This window comes from Aplidium turbinatum, chromosome 11 (genome assembly GCF_918807975.1).
Source record: "Aplidium turbinatum chromosome 11, kaAplTurb1.1, whole genome shotgun sequence".
In the NCBI taxonomy this organism is placed as follows: domain Eukaryota; kingdom Metazoa; phylum Chordata; class Ascidiacea; order Aplousobranchia; family Polyclinidae; genus Aplidium; species Aplidium turbinatum.
In genome coordinates this window covers 4,589,142-4,604,683 of record NC_137482.1, presented here as the reverse complement: position 1 = coordinate 4,604,683, position 15,542 = coordinate 4,589,142, and the positions used below count along the sequence as shown (strand labels likewise).

Sequence of the window (15,542 nt, the reverse complement as noted above, 5' to 3'; positions counted from 1 at the left end):
AGCAGTGTCTATGTAGGCCTACAGTATAGGGCTATAGGCTATTGTACTATATTGCCTATTTTGAAGGCCTAGTTCGCCCAAAGCATCAAATTTCCATCGAACTTATTCAGGGATATTTCTAAGAAAAGACCAAAGTACCAGAACTGTCTCAACAGGCTCACTTAACCTCAATAGTCAACGCTCACAACATCCGAAAAAATATTTTGAGAAAAAAAACGACAGACCGTTTTCATCTACCAAAGAAGGTACAACAATAAATGCCAGATTTCTTGGATTTGCAGGAGGACTGGTCAACTTGTGATTTTACTCTGTTATAAGTTATTATTATTTATTTTGTATCAGACAAAAATGTCCATATTCAAATCACACAAATAAAGAAAAATGCAAAAGCTGTAGTAGTGTACATGCAGCTGCTGCGCAAAAGTAATTGAAATGAAACTACAAAGTCAGGGAGGTAAAAGGTAACAATAGAGTTAGACGACGATTCGTATCCTCCAACAAAAGAAAAAACATATTTCCGTACCAATGCATCAAATGTAACAATTCTAGGTTGCGATTAAGCTAAAAGCGGATATAGTTTCGCATCTCCATGATCTACAATCTGTAGTTAACTTGTCACAAGAACTGATCAACTTGTGTTTTTTTTCGGCTATAAAAATCCTGCAATAATTGTTGATATGCTACCATTCTACTGTGGATATTGATGAAGCAATGAATCTAAACGACAATAATGCTAGTACCCTACCACGACAGACGGAAATGCTTATTTCCTGTTTAATATTCAGACTCCTGATTGAGTTCGTGTATGTCGAGCTTTCTTGTCGGATGTGGAACGACGCAGCGCAGAGCATGCTTAAATCAAACAGTTTATTGAGAAAAAGTACAATTCTGCTGTTTCTGTTTGTTTCTGTTGCAATCTTATCGCTTGGTTTAATTTTCATCAAACCAAGTCTACATTTTGGTGAAGTTGCAAGTAAGCGAGTTTAAACTAAAGATATTTTAAGGTTAGGCTAAAACAGAAGAAGCGTTGTGATAGCCTATTATTATAAATCTAAAACCAACGGTTAAGTCACGTAGTAGGCCTATGTCTAGGTCGTCAGACTACTTGGCATGCGACAAAGCAGTTAGCCTACATTTCAGCTCTTGCCAAGTCAGCAAGTGAGATTTACTTGCTCACGTCGGACTTGCATTTTCATCGCTTGCCAAACTCATTTTGCTGACTTTTGACATGCCAAGTTATGACTTGCTCAGTTTTATCATTTACCAAATTTAGCCACTTGCTGAAATGTTGCTAGCTCAGTTGTCACTAGCTCAGTTCACAACTGCTGACTTGTGGGAAACTCTATGTCAGTGTTTCTCAAACTTTTTTGGAACAACGCCCCCTTCATGAACTGGCATAATTTTAACGCCCCCCAACAAAAACGATTACCGGTAATTACGAAAAGCGAATATAAAACAATAAATACTATTAATACTACAAAAAGTGCTCAATGCCAAGCAAAAAGCCAAGCAGAGCGATGTAATTACATTAAATATAGGCTAGTTACCAGTCTCCAAAACCCTTACAGCCTGTTTTACCCTAAAAGGGGGATCATCAGAAGGTCCTTATTCAAATAGAATTATGTTTCTATTTCTATTCTGATGATCACCTTTTTAGGGTGAAACGGGCTGTAAAGGTTTTAGAGACTAGTAACTATATTTGATGAAAAGCAAATATATATTTGCGAGCATGAAAACAGTATAGGCCTACTGGTAGTCAGTGTGAACCCTGGGCTTGGTGAAAAAATTCCAGTTTCTTCACATCCGGTGTAAAGCCAGTGAGAAACATTCGAAGATCACCTCTTATGGATATGTCAAGTGGGTTTCGCTGTTTGGTATGGAGCAGAACAACACAGCTGAATTCCATTTTCACCAGGAATGAGGTAGGAAATGCTACCACGAAGATACGAGCTCTTTGACAAAATCGTTACGCTGAGCGGTAGATGGGTTAAACCAGAATGCCTCTTAATAATCAAAACGCCCCCCTTAATCCGAGGTAATCATACCGCCCCCCCTGCAAAATCAAAACGCCCCCCGGGGGGCGGTACCACCCCGTTGAGAACCACTGCTCTATGTCTATAGTCTGTTTAGTTTTGTTAAAAGCCGATTATTATTGTATTTTTAGTAGCAAATTAAAACTACCTTATGAGGTTTTACTGTAGGCTAGGCCTACATGTAGGCTAAAATCAAAATTTTCAGTTATTGCGTAGCTTATAGCTATCCCAGCTTTAAGTAAGTAGCCTAAGTTCGTTAGCTTGGGCCAGATATTCTGGTGACACAGGCTTTTTGTTATTCATAAATAGACAATGATGTTGGGTTAAGTCAGTCGTGCCTGTGACAAACACGTATGTAGATATGAAAGGACTAGCGGCCTATAAGATTAGACTGCTTGAAATAAAAAATACTGCGTTTTGAAAGAGTCTCTTACAAGACAGCAGTTGTGAACTGAGCAAGTGACAATTAAGTTAGCAACATTTGAGCAAGTGGCTGAAGTCAGTAAATGATGAAATTGAGCAAGTAACAACTGAGCAAGCCATAACTTAGCATGTCAAAAGTCAGCAAATTCAGTTTAGCAAGCGATGACCAAACACGTCCGACGTGAGCACGTAAATCTCATTTGCTGACTTGGCAGTAGCTGAAATGTAATTGCTAAATTGAAGCACTTGCTGAGTTGTCGCATGCCGAGTGGTCCGACGATCATTTTGAAACTACCCTCATGCCACAATTGCTACATTATATGAAAACTTAATTGTCGTGGTAAACAAAAATTCGTTACAAAGCCTAGTGTTCATTTTTGTTCCGCTTTTCCGCTCCGTTAGCTCAGTGGTTACGCGCTCTGCTCAAGATCACGCGGCGCTGGTTCGACTCTCGGGGTGTGCGCTTGAGCAACGCATTTCAGGACTGCTCTTCATTCAGCGGCACCTAGTGAATGGAACAATTCCCCGACAACAACACTTCAACAATCGGAAAACTTCAGTTTGCCAATCTCGGTAACCGCCCTGCGTCAAGGCCCTCTGTAAGTCTACAAGTATGTGATACTACCAGGAATAACCTATCAAGGCTTTTTCAGTCCGAGGATAAAGATTCAAAATCAAATCAACCAACCAAGTTTTTCACAAGCTTCTTCAAGCTTGTAATTTATTTCATTAAAAAATCAAAAAAGTACCATAACTCCAGCTTCCAACTATAGTAAAAGTTTAACTGAATTCATTGTCACAATGCCAGAACCAATTTCAGAAATCAGAAACAAACGAAGCTTTGCCAACTTCTACGTCGTGATGAGTTGTTATCAGCCGAAGGTTGTACTTCCGGGGAATTACGGAAACTACGGCTGCTATTGTGGATTTTCTGGATCGGGTTTGCCTTTGGATTACACAGATTGGTGAGACAGCAAATATATTTTAAGTTGATAGTGATTGCACTAAGTAACTCACAAGAGAACGAGCTTTCGTCAAAAGTCCTGACAAACTTAATGGAGATGGGTAACCTGTTGTTACTTGTAAAAAGGAAGTATGAAACTACTTTTTTCTATTTATTTATTCAAATAGCCAGTGTGAACATATAGAAATGACCTGGTAAATGTCAAAAAGTGAAAAAAAAATGAATTTTCTTTAACTGGTTGTCTGAATGACCGTATGGCTTATGGCGTGTATTAGTCCCGACGCACATGACTTCCTTCCTCCAAACAAAAGAGCCTTACCTGGAGGCCATGTATTTATTCCGAGATTCATGCATTTACCGAGTAGCTCCATCAAGAAGTGCAAAGGAACTTTTAGACCACTGTCCGGGAGAATTTCGTCGGCCTAAAATGTTTTCAGGGAAGATCGAAGAACGCATCACATTTTCTTTGAAGTCCTACTGTGATAGCCTATAATGCATTTGCATCTATTCTGGATTCTTTTTCAAGAACAATTCACACATTTTGACGGAAAATTATAACTGTACTTAGTGAACCTGGCAATTTTCCTTCCCTTGATATAATGTTTTTAAAGGTGATTTCTTTATGGAGTCTTAGTCCTTTATTTGTACCGGGCATTAGTGAGGCCATTAACGGCCTTGCATTCACCAAGACAAAGATCAACTGGCACTGGTTTGGCTCTGGGGTGTGCGTTTGAAAAACATATTTCAGGACTGCTTTCCGTTCAGCGGAACCCAGTGATTGGAATAATTTTACAGTAACAACATTTCAACAAGAAGAAACTTCGCTCTGTCCGTCTTCGTAATCGGCTTTGCGTCAGTGGTTCAAAGCATCTACAAGCATGCGAATCTGCCAAGAATAGCCTATCAGAGGCTTTGTCAGTCCGAAGAAACAGCTTCAAAACTGACCAATAGTGAAGCTAACCCACTCCGGTATCCTATAACAAACTGGTTTTCATCTTTGCAACTGCTTTTCTTAGACCTGAGTTCGATTCTTGGTCGAGTCATTGCAACGGCTTCAAAAACTGTCACTAATTCTGTTCTTCTTGCATAAAGCAGCAAGAAAAATTAAGATAATAATGTGATCAATTTGGAAATGCAATCCAAAAATTGAAACAGATATAGGCTACAATTACTATATATCATATTTATAAATATTTAGATGACGTGGAAAAAAAGGTAGTTAACCTTAAGACTTGTTTGACTGCTTTGATTTATTCAAATAAATTCCATTTCATTTCCAATATTTTGTCAGGTGTTGCATGCAGCACGACAAATGTTATGAAGAATTAGAATCCATTCCAAAGATTGGCTGGGAAAACTTTATCTCTCATCCGTTAGTTGCTGGCTACAATTACAACTGCGTTGAAAAGAAAATAATATGCGGTAATTTTTTTTAGTTTAGCCTTTGTAGTATGTTTAAACAGTGTAGACTAGTCTACAGTTTCCTACCTTTATCAGCAGTTAAAATTGTTGAGGACGCAAAGCAGGAATTTACTGAAATCTGCTTTTTAAAAATTCTTCTCTTGAAATGGGAGGCAAGATGCCGTTGATCTAAGCCTCAAAATAAAGACGAAATGACACACAAAAGCATACGCTTGGTTAAGCTAGCGAAGATACACAGTCAACTATCATCTAATAAAGAGACACATTGCATTTAGATAAGAGTGAACTTGTGTTCATGTTGATAAAGCATCTATTTATAGGAGTGTAGTGAACTTCAAGTTCTTTAAGCTACTTATATAGTAGGCAAATTACCTAGTGCCTACCTAGTACGAAAAGGGCTATAGGCTACACAATTATCTGAACAATCAATTAACAATAATTATTATTAGGAAGATTCTTCTGTGCAAAATGTTTTGGAATTCTGTTAGGCTATTTGAAATCTTTTTGCTGGAGATTTGATAAAAATGGACTTCAGGCCAACACAGCCAAGGTTGCGATTTGAAATTACAAATTTTTAAATCACAAATTTCCCGTTACACATATTTTGTGAACACACACTCCAACAAAAATGGTTCTATTTTGCTTACTAAGTTGCAATTGCATAATGTTATTATATGTACTATGCCTTATAGTTTAGTAACTTACATGATGTTTTAGGAGAAAACACTCCATTCAAAACAAAGCTGTGCAATTGCGATAAAGCAGCCTCAAAGTGTTTTAAAGATGGAAGAAGTACTTACAACAAAAACTTGTATGGCATCGACACAAAGAAGTATTGTAAGTAAAATCAGTCGTATTGAGCATTATGTATTGCAAATCAAAGCGATGTTTTTTCGGTTTTTAGTTTGTCAGGTGTGACCATTATTACTTAAACACTAAACGCAGTCAATCACAACAGATCGAAAACCACCGCTGGCTCCTTTCGAAGTGTTTTCGACTAAGTCTCTGGTTTTTGTCTGGTACCCAAACGCGAAAAACAAAATCAGCAAGGCTGTGGAGTCGGAGTGAGTTTAGCGTGTCCAGAGTTGGAGTCGCTGAAGAAGTTCTTTTATTTTGCATCACCAGCATATGCGAAAAAAACAAAACGAAAAACAATACAAGATTACAAAGTGAGCTAGGTTGTTTGCTGATGGTGATAGGAGTGGCAGAAGGACCGAACTGGTCATCAAGTCTGCCACACCCGGGTGGTGTCATAGCTTATTTGACATGAGATGGAACGGTATCGGAGTTGAACGCAAATATATGTTATATACAACATAAAAAACAATACACACACGAAATTAAACAGTACAATATAAAAACAGTCGCACATTTTTCCTCCGACTCAACAGCTCTGCAAATCACTGGGATGAAATTATTTTTTGTTTTTTTTTCTTCCTGGAATAGCCTTTACTTGCTGTTTAGTCCTCTTCACTGCGGTTTACATTTTTAAATAAGCAGAAAACCCAATTGAGTTTATCAATTCTAGGTTTACGTTTAAGGCGTACACATTAAAAACATTGTTTTGTGACAAAGAAGCAATGGTTCTTTGACGAAAGTCCTGGTAACTTTCCAGACAACCACATTATCTTGTCTAGATCTGGTAAAGATCTGGACCAGCTCCATACTAATGATAAATGATAATCAAGCATGAATATCCTTCAATTTTGGCTTTTATAATAGGTTAATTAATTTGTCAGCTCTGACCCGATAGTTCAGTTGGTTAAGCGCCTAACTTAATGAACGAAGGAACTAACAAGATCTGGTTCGTTTCTGGGAGTGTGCGCTTGAGCAACGCATATCATGAACAGTTCTTCATTTGACGGCACCTAGTAGATGGAATAGTTGGTAGACAGCAATATCTGCGTCGGTGATTTACAGCTTCTATAAGCATGCGAAACTGTTAGGATTAAACCCTGAAAAAAAGCTTTCTCAATCAGAGGATAAAGATTTCCACGATCTATCATGTAACTGAGTGAGGAAGAATAAATTATAAACTAAATGAAACAGATTTTTGTATATTTGGAAAGTTATATAAACATTTTGTAAATCCACTCATGCCACAACACAGTAGCGTAGCCAGGAATTTAGAAAGGGGGGGGGGGTTTCGCCTCCCCAAAAAATTTTGAAAAATTACATTGAATTTGGTGCATTCTGAGAGCATTTTCAACAAAAATGTGGGTATGAATATTCCTGTAAAATGGTGCTGTCCGGTGGCACAGCAAAGGCATTAGATCATGTTTTTTTCGGTATTTTTCGGAAATAAAGCTAAGTCTCTATGTTGTCTTGTTGCTACTTCCAGGCTGAGATATTTCAGTGTTTGGTATTGGCAAAACTCGCTCTTTTAATGCAGATTTGTTTAAAATTAGGCAAATTTTTTTTTAGACTGATAGCATCATTCTCAATGTCGTGACGTCACACGCGTGCCAAAGGGGGGGTTGTAACCCCCAACCCCCTCCCTCTGGCTACGCCACTGCCACAACAGAAAGATAGCTATTTCCTTTTAGTTGTTGTGATTACTCCATCATCTTCCTTCAATGTTTAAAGTCATTGTCTAACATTATTACTTTATTCATTGTATTTATTCAGGCGTTGATAATGCATCATACGATGAATTGAATGTCACCATTTCCTTTCATGCTTCAAATGCGGCAGGTGGGTTTCCTAACTATATTATCAGAGGACATTTGTCTGTGCGTACACAAGGGAAAAGTTCTCATAAAGAAGAAACAAAACCAAGTGGTGTATGCGTAGATTGAAAATACGTTTATTAACGTTAGTTTTGTAAATGATTGAAAACGGGTTTGGCCCTGGGTTGGCTATGATCTGTCAATTACATAGCCAAGTTGTGAGAACCCTGATTCGACGTTCGATAAGGCACCGGTTCGACACCGCTCAAGAGCATGTGGCTCTGTCTTTGTCAAATCACTCAACGGCATGCCGTCGACTATAGAAAAGTTGATTGATTTCTCCCATGATTATAAACAGTTAGCTGCTTTGAAAAGAAATGCATATGAGTAGTTGATATAGCCTTCTGACCTGAACTGGCTTTGATAGCGTGTGGAAAACACAGGTCATGGGTTTGATCATTGCCAAAAGCACGTTGTTGTGTTTTAAAAAACATGTCACCAAATGCTTAGCAGTGACTTCTCGTTCATCTGATCCAAGTCATTTCTTTAAAATGTACTCGATAACACAGTGGCTGATCCATGGAGAAAAATTGGACCGATCGCCTCCCCTCCAAAACACAGAAAAAGTAACTTCATTACGGTGTGGCCTATTTGCAAAGTTAATTGGATTAATGTAAACCTATACATCATTGTGTTTTGTTGAAATCACTTACCACCCCTTCCCTTAGGGTAGTTGCTAGATCCACCCCTGCGATAACAAAGTATTTGAACTTGTGAACACTTTGCGAGTTTTTGGCTTATCTTTTCCTTGCATTTTTAGGTTCTGCATTACGTGTGGACGTTTCAACCAAGCCAGAAAACGAACTAACTTCCGCAACGACTAATTCAACACAAAGTTTTTCTACAAACAAGTCCACCGAAACAACAACAACCGAAAGCAATACTGCAAACACTCAGTCAAATAATAATTTACACGTCAGAAACACCAGGCCTACTCCAACAAGTGGATCAATACCAGTCTTTATCAAAGTTCGAACGTGTAACTCATTATTGACTATGCATATCATTTTGCAATTATTTCAAATTTTCGTTTTTTGATTAGCCCATAGATCATTATCAATGAATAGAGAATTTATTGCAACAGTCATAAAAACCATGATTGCTGGATTTAGTTAACAGACGATCACCTTAATAATATAGAAGATCGAATGTTATGGTTTCTTTATTGTGGTTCTACAACTGTTAAGGTTTTTTAGCGTCAGGCCTCATTTTTAATTTTCTATCAAGTTTACCATGTCACCACATTATTACTCGACTTATCGCCACTGCATTATGCAAGAAAGGATACAGTCAGCAGGCGGTTGGTTTGGTTGGTTGTTGAATCTTTATCCTCGGACTGACAAAACCTTGATAGGCTATTCCTGGTAGTTTCGCATACTTGTAGAGGCTTTTGACCCAGGCCGGTTACTGAGATTGTTTTCGATTTTGTTGAAGTGTTGTTGCCGGAGAATTACAGTATTCCATTTACTAGGTACCGCTGAAGAGTAGCTTAGTCCTGAAATGCATTGCTCAAACGCACACCCCGAGAGTCGAACTAGCGCCGCTTGATCTTGAATCGGGTGCGCAACCACTGAGCTAACGGGGCGAACTACCAGCAGTCTAGCACTACAGCCGAAGGCGAAACTCCTCGGCCACTGAGCTGGTGAGAATCAGCTTAATCAGTCGCCTAAACAATCTGCTGTTGGTAGCCTCTCATTTACCCAGGATATGGGGCGGCATGAAATGGAAGACGTTCTTTACATTTTCCATCCTGACATTTTCTTCCACATCATTTCCATTCCATCATAGAAATCTTCCATTTCATCTCAAATTTTCTTCCGTCTGTAACTTGTGGTTTCTGCATTGTATATGCAACACGTAGGCTGAGCCCACAGACTATAGACTAAATTTGAGCTCCACATTCAACAGCAGCATTTTTCTAAGGATTAATTACCGTCTAGTGTTAGAAATTAGAACTAGAAGAAATACATCTGTGGTTTTGAAAGATCTTGTTTCGGGCAACGTCAACACTCGTGCAGAGAGCTCAACGAGGTCAAATGCGTTGGGATGACTTTTTTGATTTCAGCAAGTTCATGTGAAATATCAGGAGCATCTGAATCTCACTCAGATAAATGTTTTTTTTTCGATGCCTCCAGATGTATCGTCATCATGTTTGATGGGTTAGAGGAGCGTAGGAGGGGATGATTTTTTGTGTTCTGTTTTCGCGGTGATTTCTGTCAGAAGCAGAAGGTCACCGAATTTGTTCCGCTTTAATAGTGGATGAATCTTTATTTGGGGAAGAAGATAGTGCTCACGAACAATGAAAGTTTTAGAGAATCACTTCGACTAGAAAGAAAACCCAATCACTGCAAGGGTTCCCTTTCGAAGACGAGCCCAAAACTCAAGAAAATCAATTAACAATTATGTAGTTGTGTTGCGTAGTTTGTTACCAGCTTGCCAGTATTTAGACAACACAATAGAAAAAATGTTGCTTGATCAAATTATAAAAAAACAGCTAATTACCGACGCTGCAGCAAAAGTTGTTAATGACACACTCACACTAGAAGAAACTTGGGACTTGGAAGAAACAATTGAAATAGTATATATTATATATAGTAAATAAGCTTATTCACTAGCCTACATGCTAGTGAATAAGCTTATTTATGCTCACCAATTGTGCTTTTCACACTTACTTTATGCAAATGTTGAATCGGAACTTATCATTCTGTCTAAATTGCAACACCACATGCAGTGGCGCCGGCAGAGGGGGGGCAGACGGGGCAGCTGCCCCCCCAATGTTTTGGGCATCATCTTTTTTTTTTTTTTTTTATTAATACATATTAATTTTTTTTTTAATATTTGGATCCCAACCTAAGTAAGTAAGTCAACTCAAGTTGCAAGGGGGGGGGGGGGGGGGGGGAGGTAAAAGCTCTCTCTTTAAAAAAAGTATGGAAAACCTTGATGACTAAATTGTACAGTAGATTAAAAGATTTTCTACAGAAGCAAGGATATAGACTTTTTAAAGTTTTAACTAACGTCACATTGATGTAGAAAAATAACAACCTGTTAAAATTTTGACACCTCACACTCCCATGACTTCTTCGGCGCGCATTTTGGCATTGGTTGCTTGCAGTGATTCTTTCACTTAAACAAAACGTTTGTTTCAGCAGTTTTGAGTTGTTCGATTCTTAAGTTGTAAAGGAGACTCAATTTCTCCAATATTTATCATTTATGTTTCTTCTTTAATCTCAGCAGAGTATAAAACTTGTAAAAGTTTTTCATCCATACGACGTCATGAATGAAATTATATCTCAAATCAGCGTAATGACGTGACATCATCTAAACATATTACCGAATAATAAATTAACAAATTCGATCGTCAAAAGTGGTTTGGTGGTGGTAAATATTACGTAATGAAAAAAATGTGATAAGGTTGGAAGACATTACGTCATGTATTTTCAATTTCAATTTTTTTTTCAATTTCAATTTCAATTTGTATTTTCAATTTTACAAATATGAAGTTTAAAATTTATTCTTTTGTTCATAGTCGTAATCCATCTTCAAATCGGTACTACAAAGAACAATTTTCGATAAGGGGGGCATCAAGAATAAGTCGACATGACTTTTAACCCTTAGAAGGTTGGGCTCCTGGGGTCTTGCTCAGTTTGGGGGGGGGGGGCTGTCAATTCTTCTTATGCTTTAGGAGTGATATTTATGTTATTTTGGCACGGTTTCAAAATTTGGGATTCACTTTGTAAAATTATTCACGCTGAGCATATCCGAAAATTAAAACTATGTGAATTTTAGAACTGCTCATATACGTTGAAATGTTGAGGTCACTTATGAGTGTAATTTGTATCGTGAGTTTACACATTATTTTTTTGGTAGAGTATTGGGCTCCTGGGGTCTTGCTCAGTTTGGGGGGGGGGGGCTGTCAATTCTTCTTATGCTTTAGGAGTGATATTTATGTTATTTTGGCACGGTTTCAAAATTTGGGATTCACTTTGTAAAATTATTCACGCTGAGCATATCCGAAAATTAAAACTATGTGAATTTTAGAACTGCTCATATACGTTGAAATGTTGAGGTCACTTATGAGTGTAATTTGTATCGTGAGTTTACACATTATTTTTTTGGTAGAGTAATGAAGAACGTGCATAGTAATGTTGTGATTATTTTTTTTTACATTATTTTACATACAGCCAATGCCCTTCACGCTGTGAAACAGTTAGGATTAACGAGACATGGGCCAAATTAATTAGGCTACTTTCATCCAGCTGGTGGGAAAATTTTGAACAATAGAATATGAAATATTTCAGAGGATGTGCTGAGAAATGCCTTATGTCTTTCAATTTATAACCTTTATTCGCTCAAAATTTTAGCTCAATAGAGGTGAATAAAAGTTAGGAAAAGTCAAGAAATCTCGTAGTCGCAGCCTCAGTGGTTTTAGAGATACAACTGTTGATACAAAAAAGTTGAATTGACAGCCCCCCCCCCAACCTTCAAAGGGTTTGCATTGAGTCAACAGATCTATGCCTGGTTTACGTTAGCTCCAGGGATCAGTAAAATATAAGGTTGTCATCTTCAGTGCAACAAGACCATTGATTGATTGGTTTAGTGAGGATTCGTAGTCCCATTGCTTTCATTTTGAGTGATCATACTGATTTTCAATTTATTCCTGTAAGACGTTACGTAATGAAAAAATATATAACTAAGGTTGGAAGACATTACGTCATGTCTTTTCAATTCAAAATGAAGTTTAAAATTTATTCTTTTTTTCATAGTCGTAATCCTCCTTCAAAGCGGTATTACAAAGAACAATTTTCGATAAGGGGGGCATCAAGAATATGTCGACATGACTTTTAAGGTTTACGTTAGCTCCAGAGATCAGCAAAATATAAGGTTCTCATTATCGTGATTGTAAGCCGCGGGAAATTTTTTCTCTAAAAAACAGATTCCCGGGAAGCTAAACATTTTTTCCAGCCCTGGTAGAAAACAAGAGAAATTAAATAATATACCACTGTCTTGCACTAGTGGCGTAGCCAAGGGAGGGGGGTTCGGGGGTTTCAACCTTTCAAATTGAATTTACGGATGTTAATACATGGTTTACAAGAAAAGTTGTAGCCTATGATGTAGTTTCTCGTCAAACTGTGCAAGGATGCAAGCTGTGCAAGGGGGGGAAGAACAGTCACCTTCACGCGGTCCCCCCTGTAAGTAGCATTATAAAAATGCGAAACGAAGACTGTCAAAACCGAACCTCAACCCGGAGCGCTCAGCACAAGACCCCACGAGAACCGCTTTTTTCAGAGCGCGGCAGTCCCACTGTCGACAAGTACCGTCGTCCCACCATCTTACAGCTGAACGCTGAGGGCATCACATCCAGCAAGATTGATGTGATCGAGCAGCTCGCTCATAAGAACCGAGCTCTTGTCATCCTCCTCCAGGAGACCCACTGCACTTCTGCAGACAAGCTAGTAATTCCACACTATTCACTAGCTGGGTCAACCCAAAGCAGGAAACATGGCCTCGCCACGTTCGTCCATGAGAGCTTGAACTGGACGCTTGCAAACTCCTCAGTCAATGAAGAAATAGAATGGGTTTGTGTGAGCATTGAAAATTACAACATCATCAATGTATACAAGCCACCATCCTCACGCCTGAACCCATCATCTATACCCGCATTCCCCTCACCCAGTATCTATGCTGGTGACTTTAACTGCCAGCACACCGACTGGGGTTACAAATACATCAACAGCGACGGAGAAAGCCTGGCTACTTGGGCTGCGAACAACAACCTCGCCCTCCTCTACAACCCAAAAGATCCAGCCAGCTTCTGGTCCGGACGCTGGGGAACGGGCACCAACCCTGACCTGGCCTTTGCAAGCATGGACACAGACAGCTCTCTTCCTGACAGACGTGTGCTGGAGAAGTTCCCACGTTCCCAACACCGACCTTCGCTCATCACTGCTCCTAAGCTTGTCTCTCCCATCCCAAGTGCCCCAGTGAAGCGATGGAACTTTAGAAAGGCCAATTGGAATCGCTACAGCCTCATAACCAATCAAAATGTGGCGGAACTACCATCACCTTCTACCGCCAACGTGGATGAGGCCTACCAAGACTTCTGCCGTGCTATCAAATCCGCAGCTAAACAAGCTATCCCTCGCGGCCGCCGAAAGAACTACACGCCGTGCTGGGACTCAGAGTGCGAAAATTTATACCGCTCTTATGTTCGTGCCTCACCAGGTGCTGCCTCTACCTCAGCCGCAACAAAACTGCTCGATCGGCTAGACTCAAGGAGGCTTGAGAGATGGAAAAACACCGTCAACACTATCGACTTTACACACTCTAGCCGGATAGCATGGAGTACTGTCAATAACCTTACAGGTCGTTCAGCACGCCCCTCCCGCCAATGCCCCGTTACTGCCAATAACATCGCATCAGAACTGGTGAAAAATGGGACCTACAAAATAGGCGATCGCAAGTTCTCCAAACTTGTAAAGAGGGAAACGTCTGATCTCTGGAAAATCCCAACACCAGACGAGGAAAGCATCTCTGATGAGTTTACGTCGGATGAGTTCACCGCTGCCCTACAATCTACTAAGACCCGTAAGGCCCCTGGTCCCGATAACATCTGCCCCGAACTTGTACTCCATGCTGGCACCGCCATGAAGTCTTGGCTGCGAAAATTCCTGTCTTCCTGCTTATGCCAACTCAAGATCCCCAAAATTTGGAGACGAGCCAAAGTAGTCGCGATCCCTAAGCCTCATAAGCCACAAGAGGATCCGAAGAGCTATCGACCTATATCTCTTCTCTGCATCCCTTTTAAAATCTTCGAACGTCTTATCTACACTCGAGTCGAACCAATTATAGACCCACTCTTGCCCCGGGAGCAAGCTGGTTTTCGACATGGAAGATCTACTGTGGACCAAGTCACTCTCTTGACTCAAGACATCGAAGACTGCTTTGAGGCAAAGAAGAAGGCTGGTGCTGTGTTTCTCGACCTCACAGCTGCATACGACACTGTATGGCACCAAGGCCTCACCTGCAAACTGCTCCGCCTGCTCCCGGACAGACACATGGTCCGCATGATCATGGAGCTCGTTTACAACAGAAGCTTTACTCTCACCACCGGAAGTGGTAAACCAAGCAGGTTACGACGCCTTAAAAATGGCGTCCCTCAGGGATCTGTCCTGGCCCCCCTTCTGTTTAACATCTACACCCACGACTTGCCAATCACGGTATCCGCAAAGTATGCCTATGCCGATGATTTGGCCATTCTACACTTGTCGAATCATTGGGAAACATTAGAAGGGACTCTAAACCAGGACATGTCGACACTTTCGGCATACCTCCAGAGATGGAGACTGAAGCTCAGCGAAACCAAAACAGTGACGACAGCCTTCCACTTAAACAACCGGGAAGCAAAGCGTGAGCTCAAGATCAGCACCAATGGAAAAACCCTGCCCTTCTGCCCAAACCCTAAATATCTAGGGGTAGTCCTGGACAGGTCGCTCACTTACCGTCAACATTTGGAGTCACTACGCAAAAAGATCTCAACACGCACAGCTTTGCTAAGGCGTCTGGCCGGCTCTGGCTGGGGAGCCGGAGTTGATACCCTGCGCATTGCCACCATCGCGCTAGTTCACGCTCCAGCAGAATACTGTGCACCTGTCTGGAGCCGCAGTGCCCACTGCCATCAAATCGACACTGCCATAAACGACGCCCTGCGTATCGTGACAGGATGCCTGCGACCTACACCATCGGAAAATCTCCCTGTCCTTGCAGGCATCCAACCAGCTGAGCTTCGTCGTGAAGAAGCCATCCTGTCTCTCTCTCGTCGAGCTACGAACCCCAACCACTTACTCTACTCAAGTCTCTACGAGTCTGTGAACGAGAAACCTCGGCGACTGAAATCGAGACACCCATTTGTACGTGCCGCACAACTCCTGATGAAAAGTGCTGAAGACCAATCCATCAGTGCGGCAACCTGGG

The 15,542-nt window shown here is 40.4% G+C and overlaps 1 protein-coding gene across 1 annotated transcript; it reads left to right on the top strand.

The window, feature by feature from the left end:
- The first annotated feature begins 839 nt into the window (after positions 1-839).
- Positions 840-8,725, top strand: LOC145780366 (uncharacterized). The gene is made up of 6 exons (XM_082592065.1): positions 840-973; positions 3,277-3,421; positions 4,712-4,842; positions 5,560-5,679; positions 7,471-7,536; positions 8,332-8,725. Exons 1-6 carry the CDS (start codon positions 850-852, stop codon positions 8,607-8,609), a joined length of 864 nt encoding a protein of 287 aa, XP_082448191.1. The 5' UTR covers positions 840-849; the 3' UTR covers positions 8,610-8,725.
- The last annotated feature ends 6,817 nt before the right edge of the window (positions 8,726-15,542 follow it).

Excerpts from the sequence above, each read along its gene's own strand:
- LOC145780366 (XM_082592065.1), top strand. The coding sequence starts at position 850 with ATGCTTAAATCAAACAGTTTATTGAGAAAAAGTACAATTCTGCTGTTT. Across the intron at positions 3,422-4,711 it reads CCTTTGGATTACACAGATTG|GTGTTGCATGCAGCACGACA; the intron begins GTGAGACAGCAA and ends ATATTTTGTCAG. Across the intron at positions 4,843-5,559 it reads TGAAAAGAAAATAATATGCG|GAGAAAACACTCCATTCAAA; the intron begins GTAATTTTTTTT and ends ATGATGTTTTAG.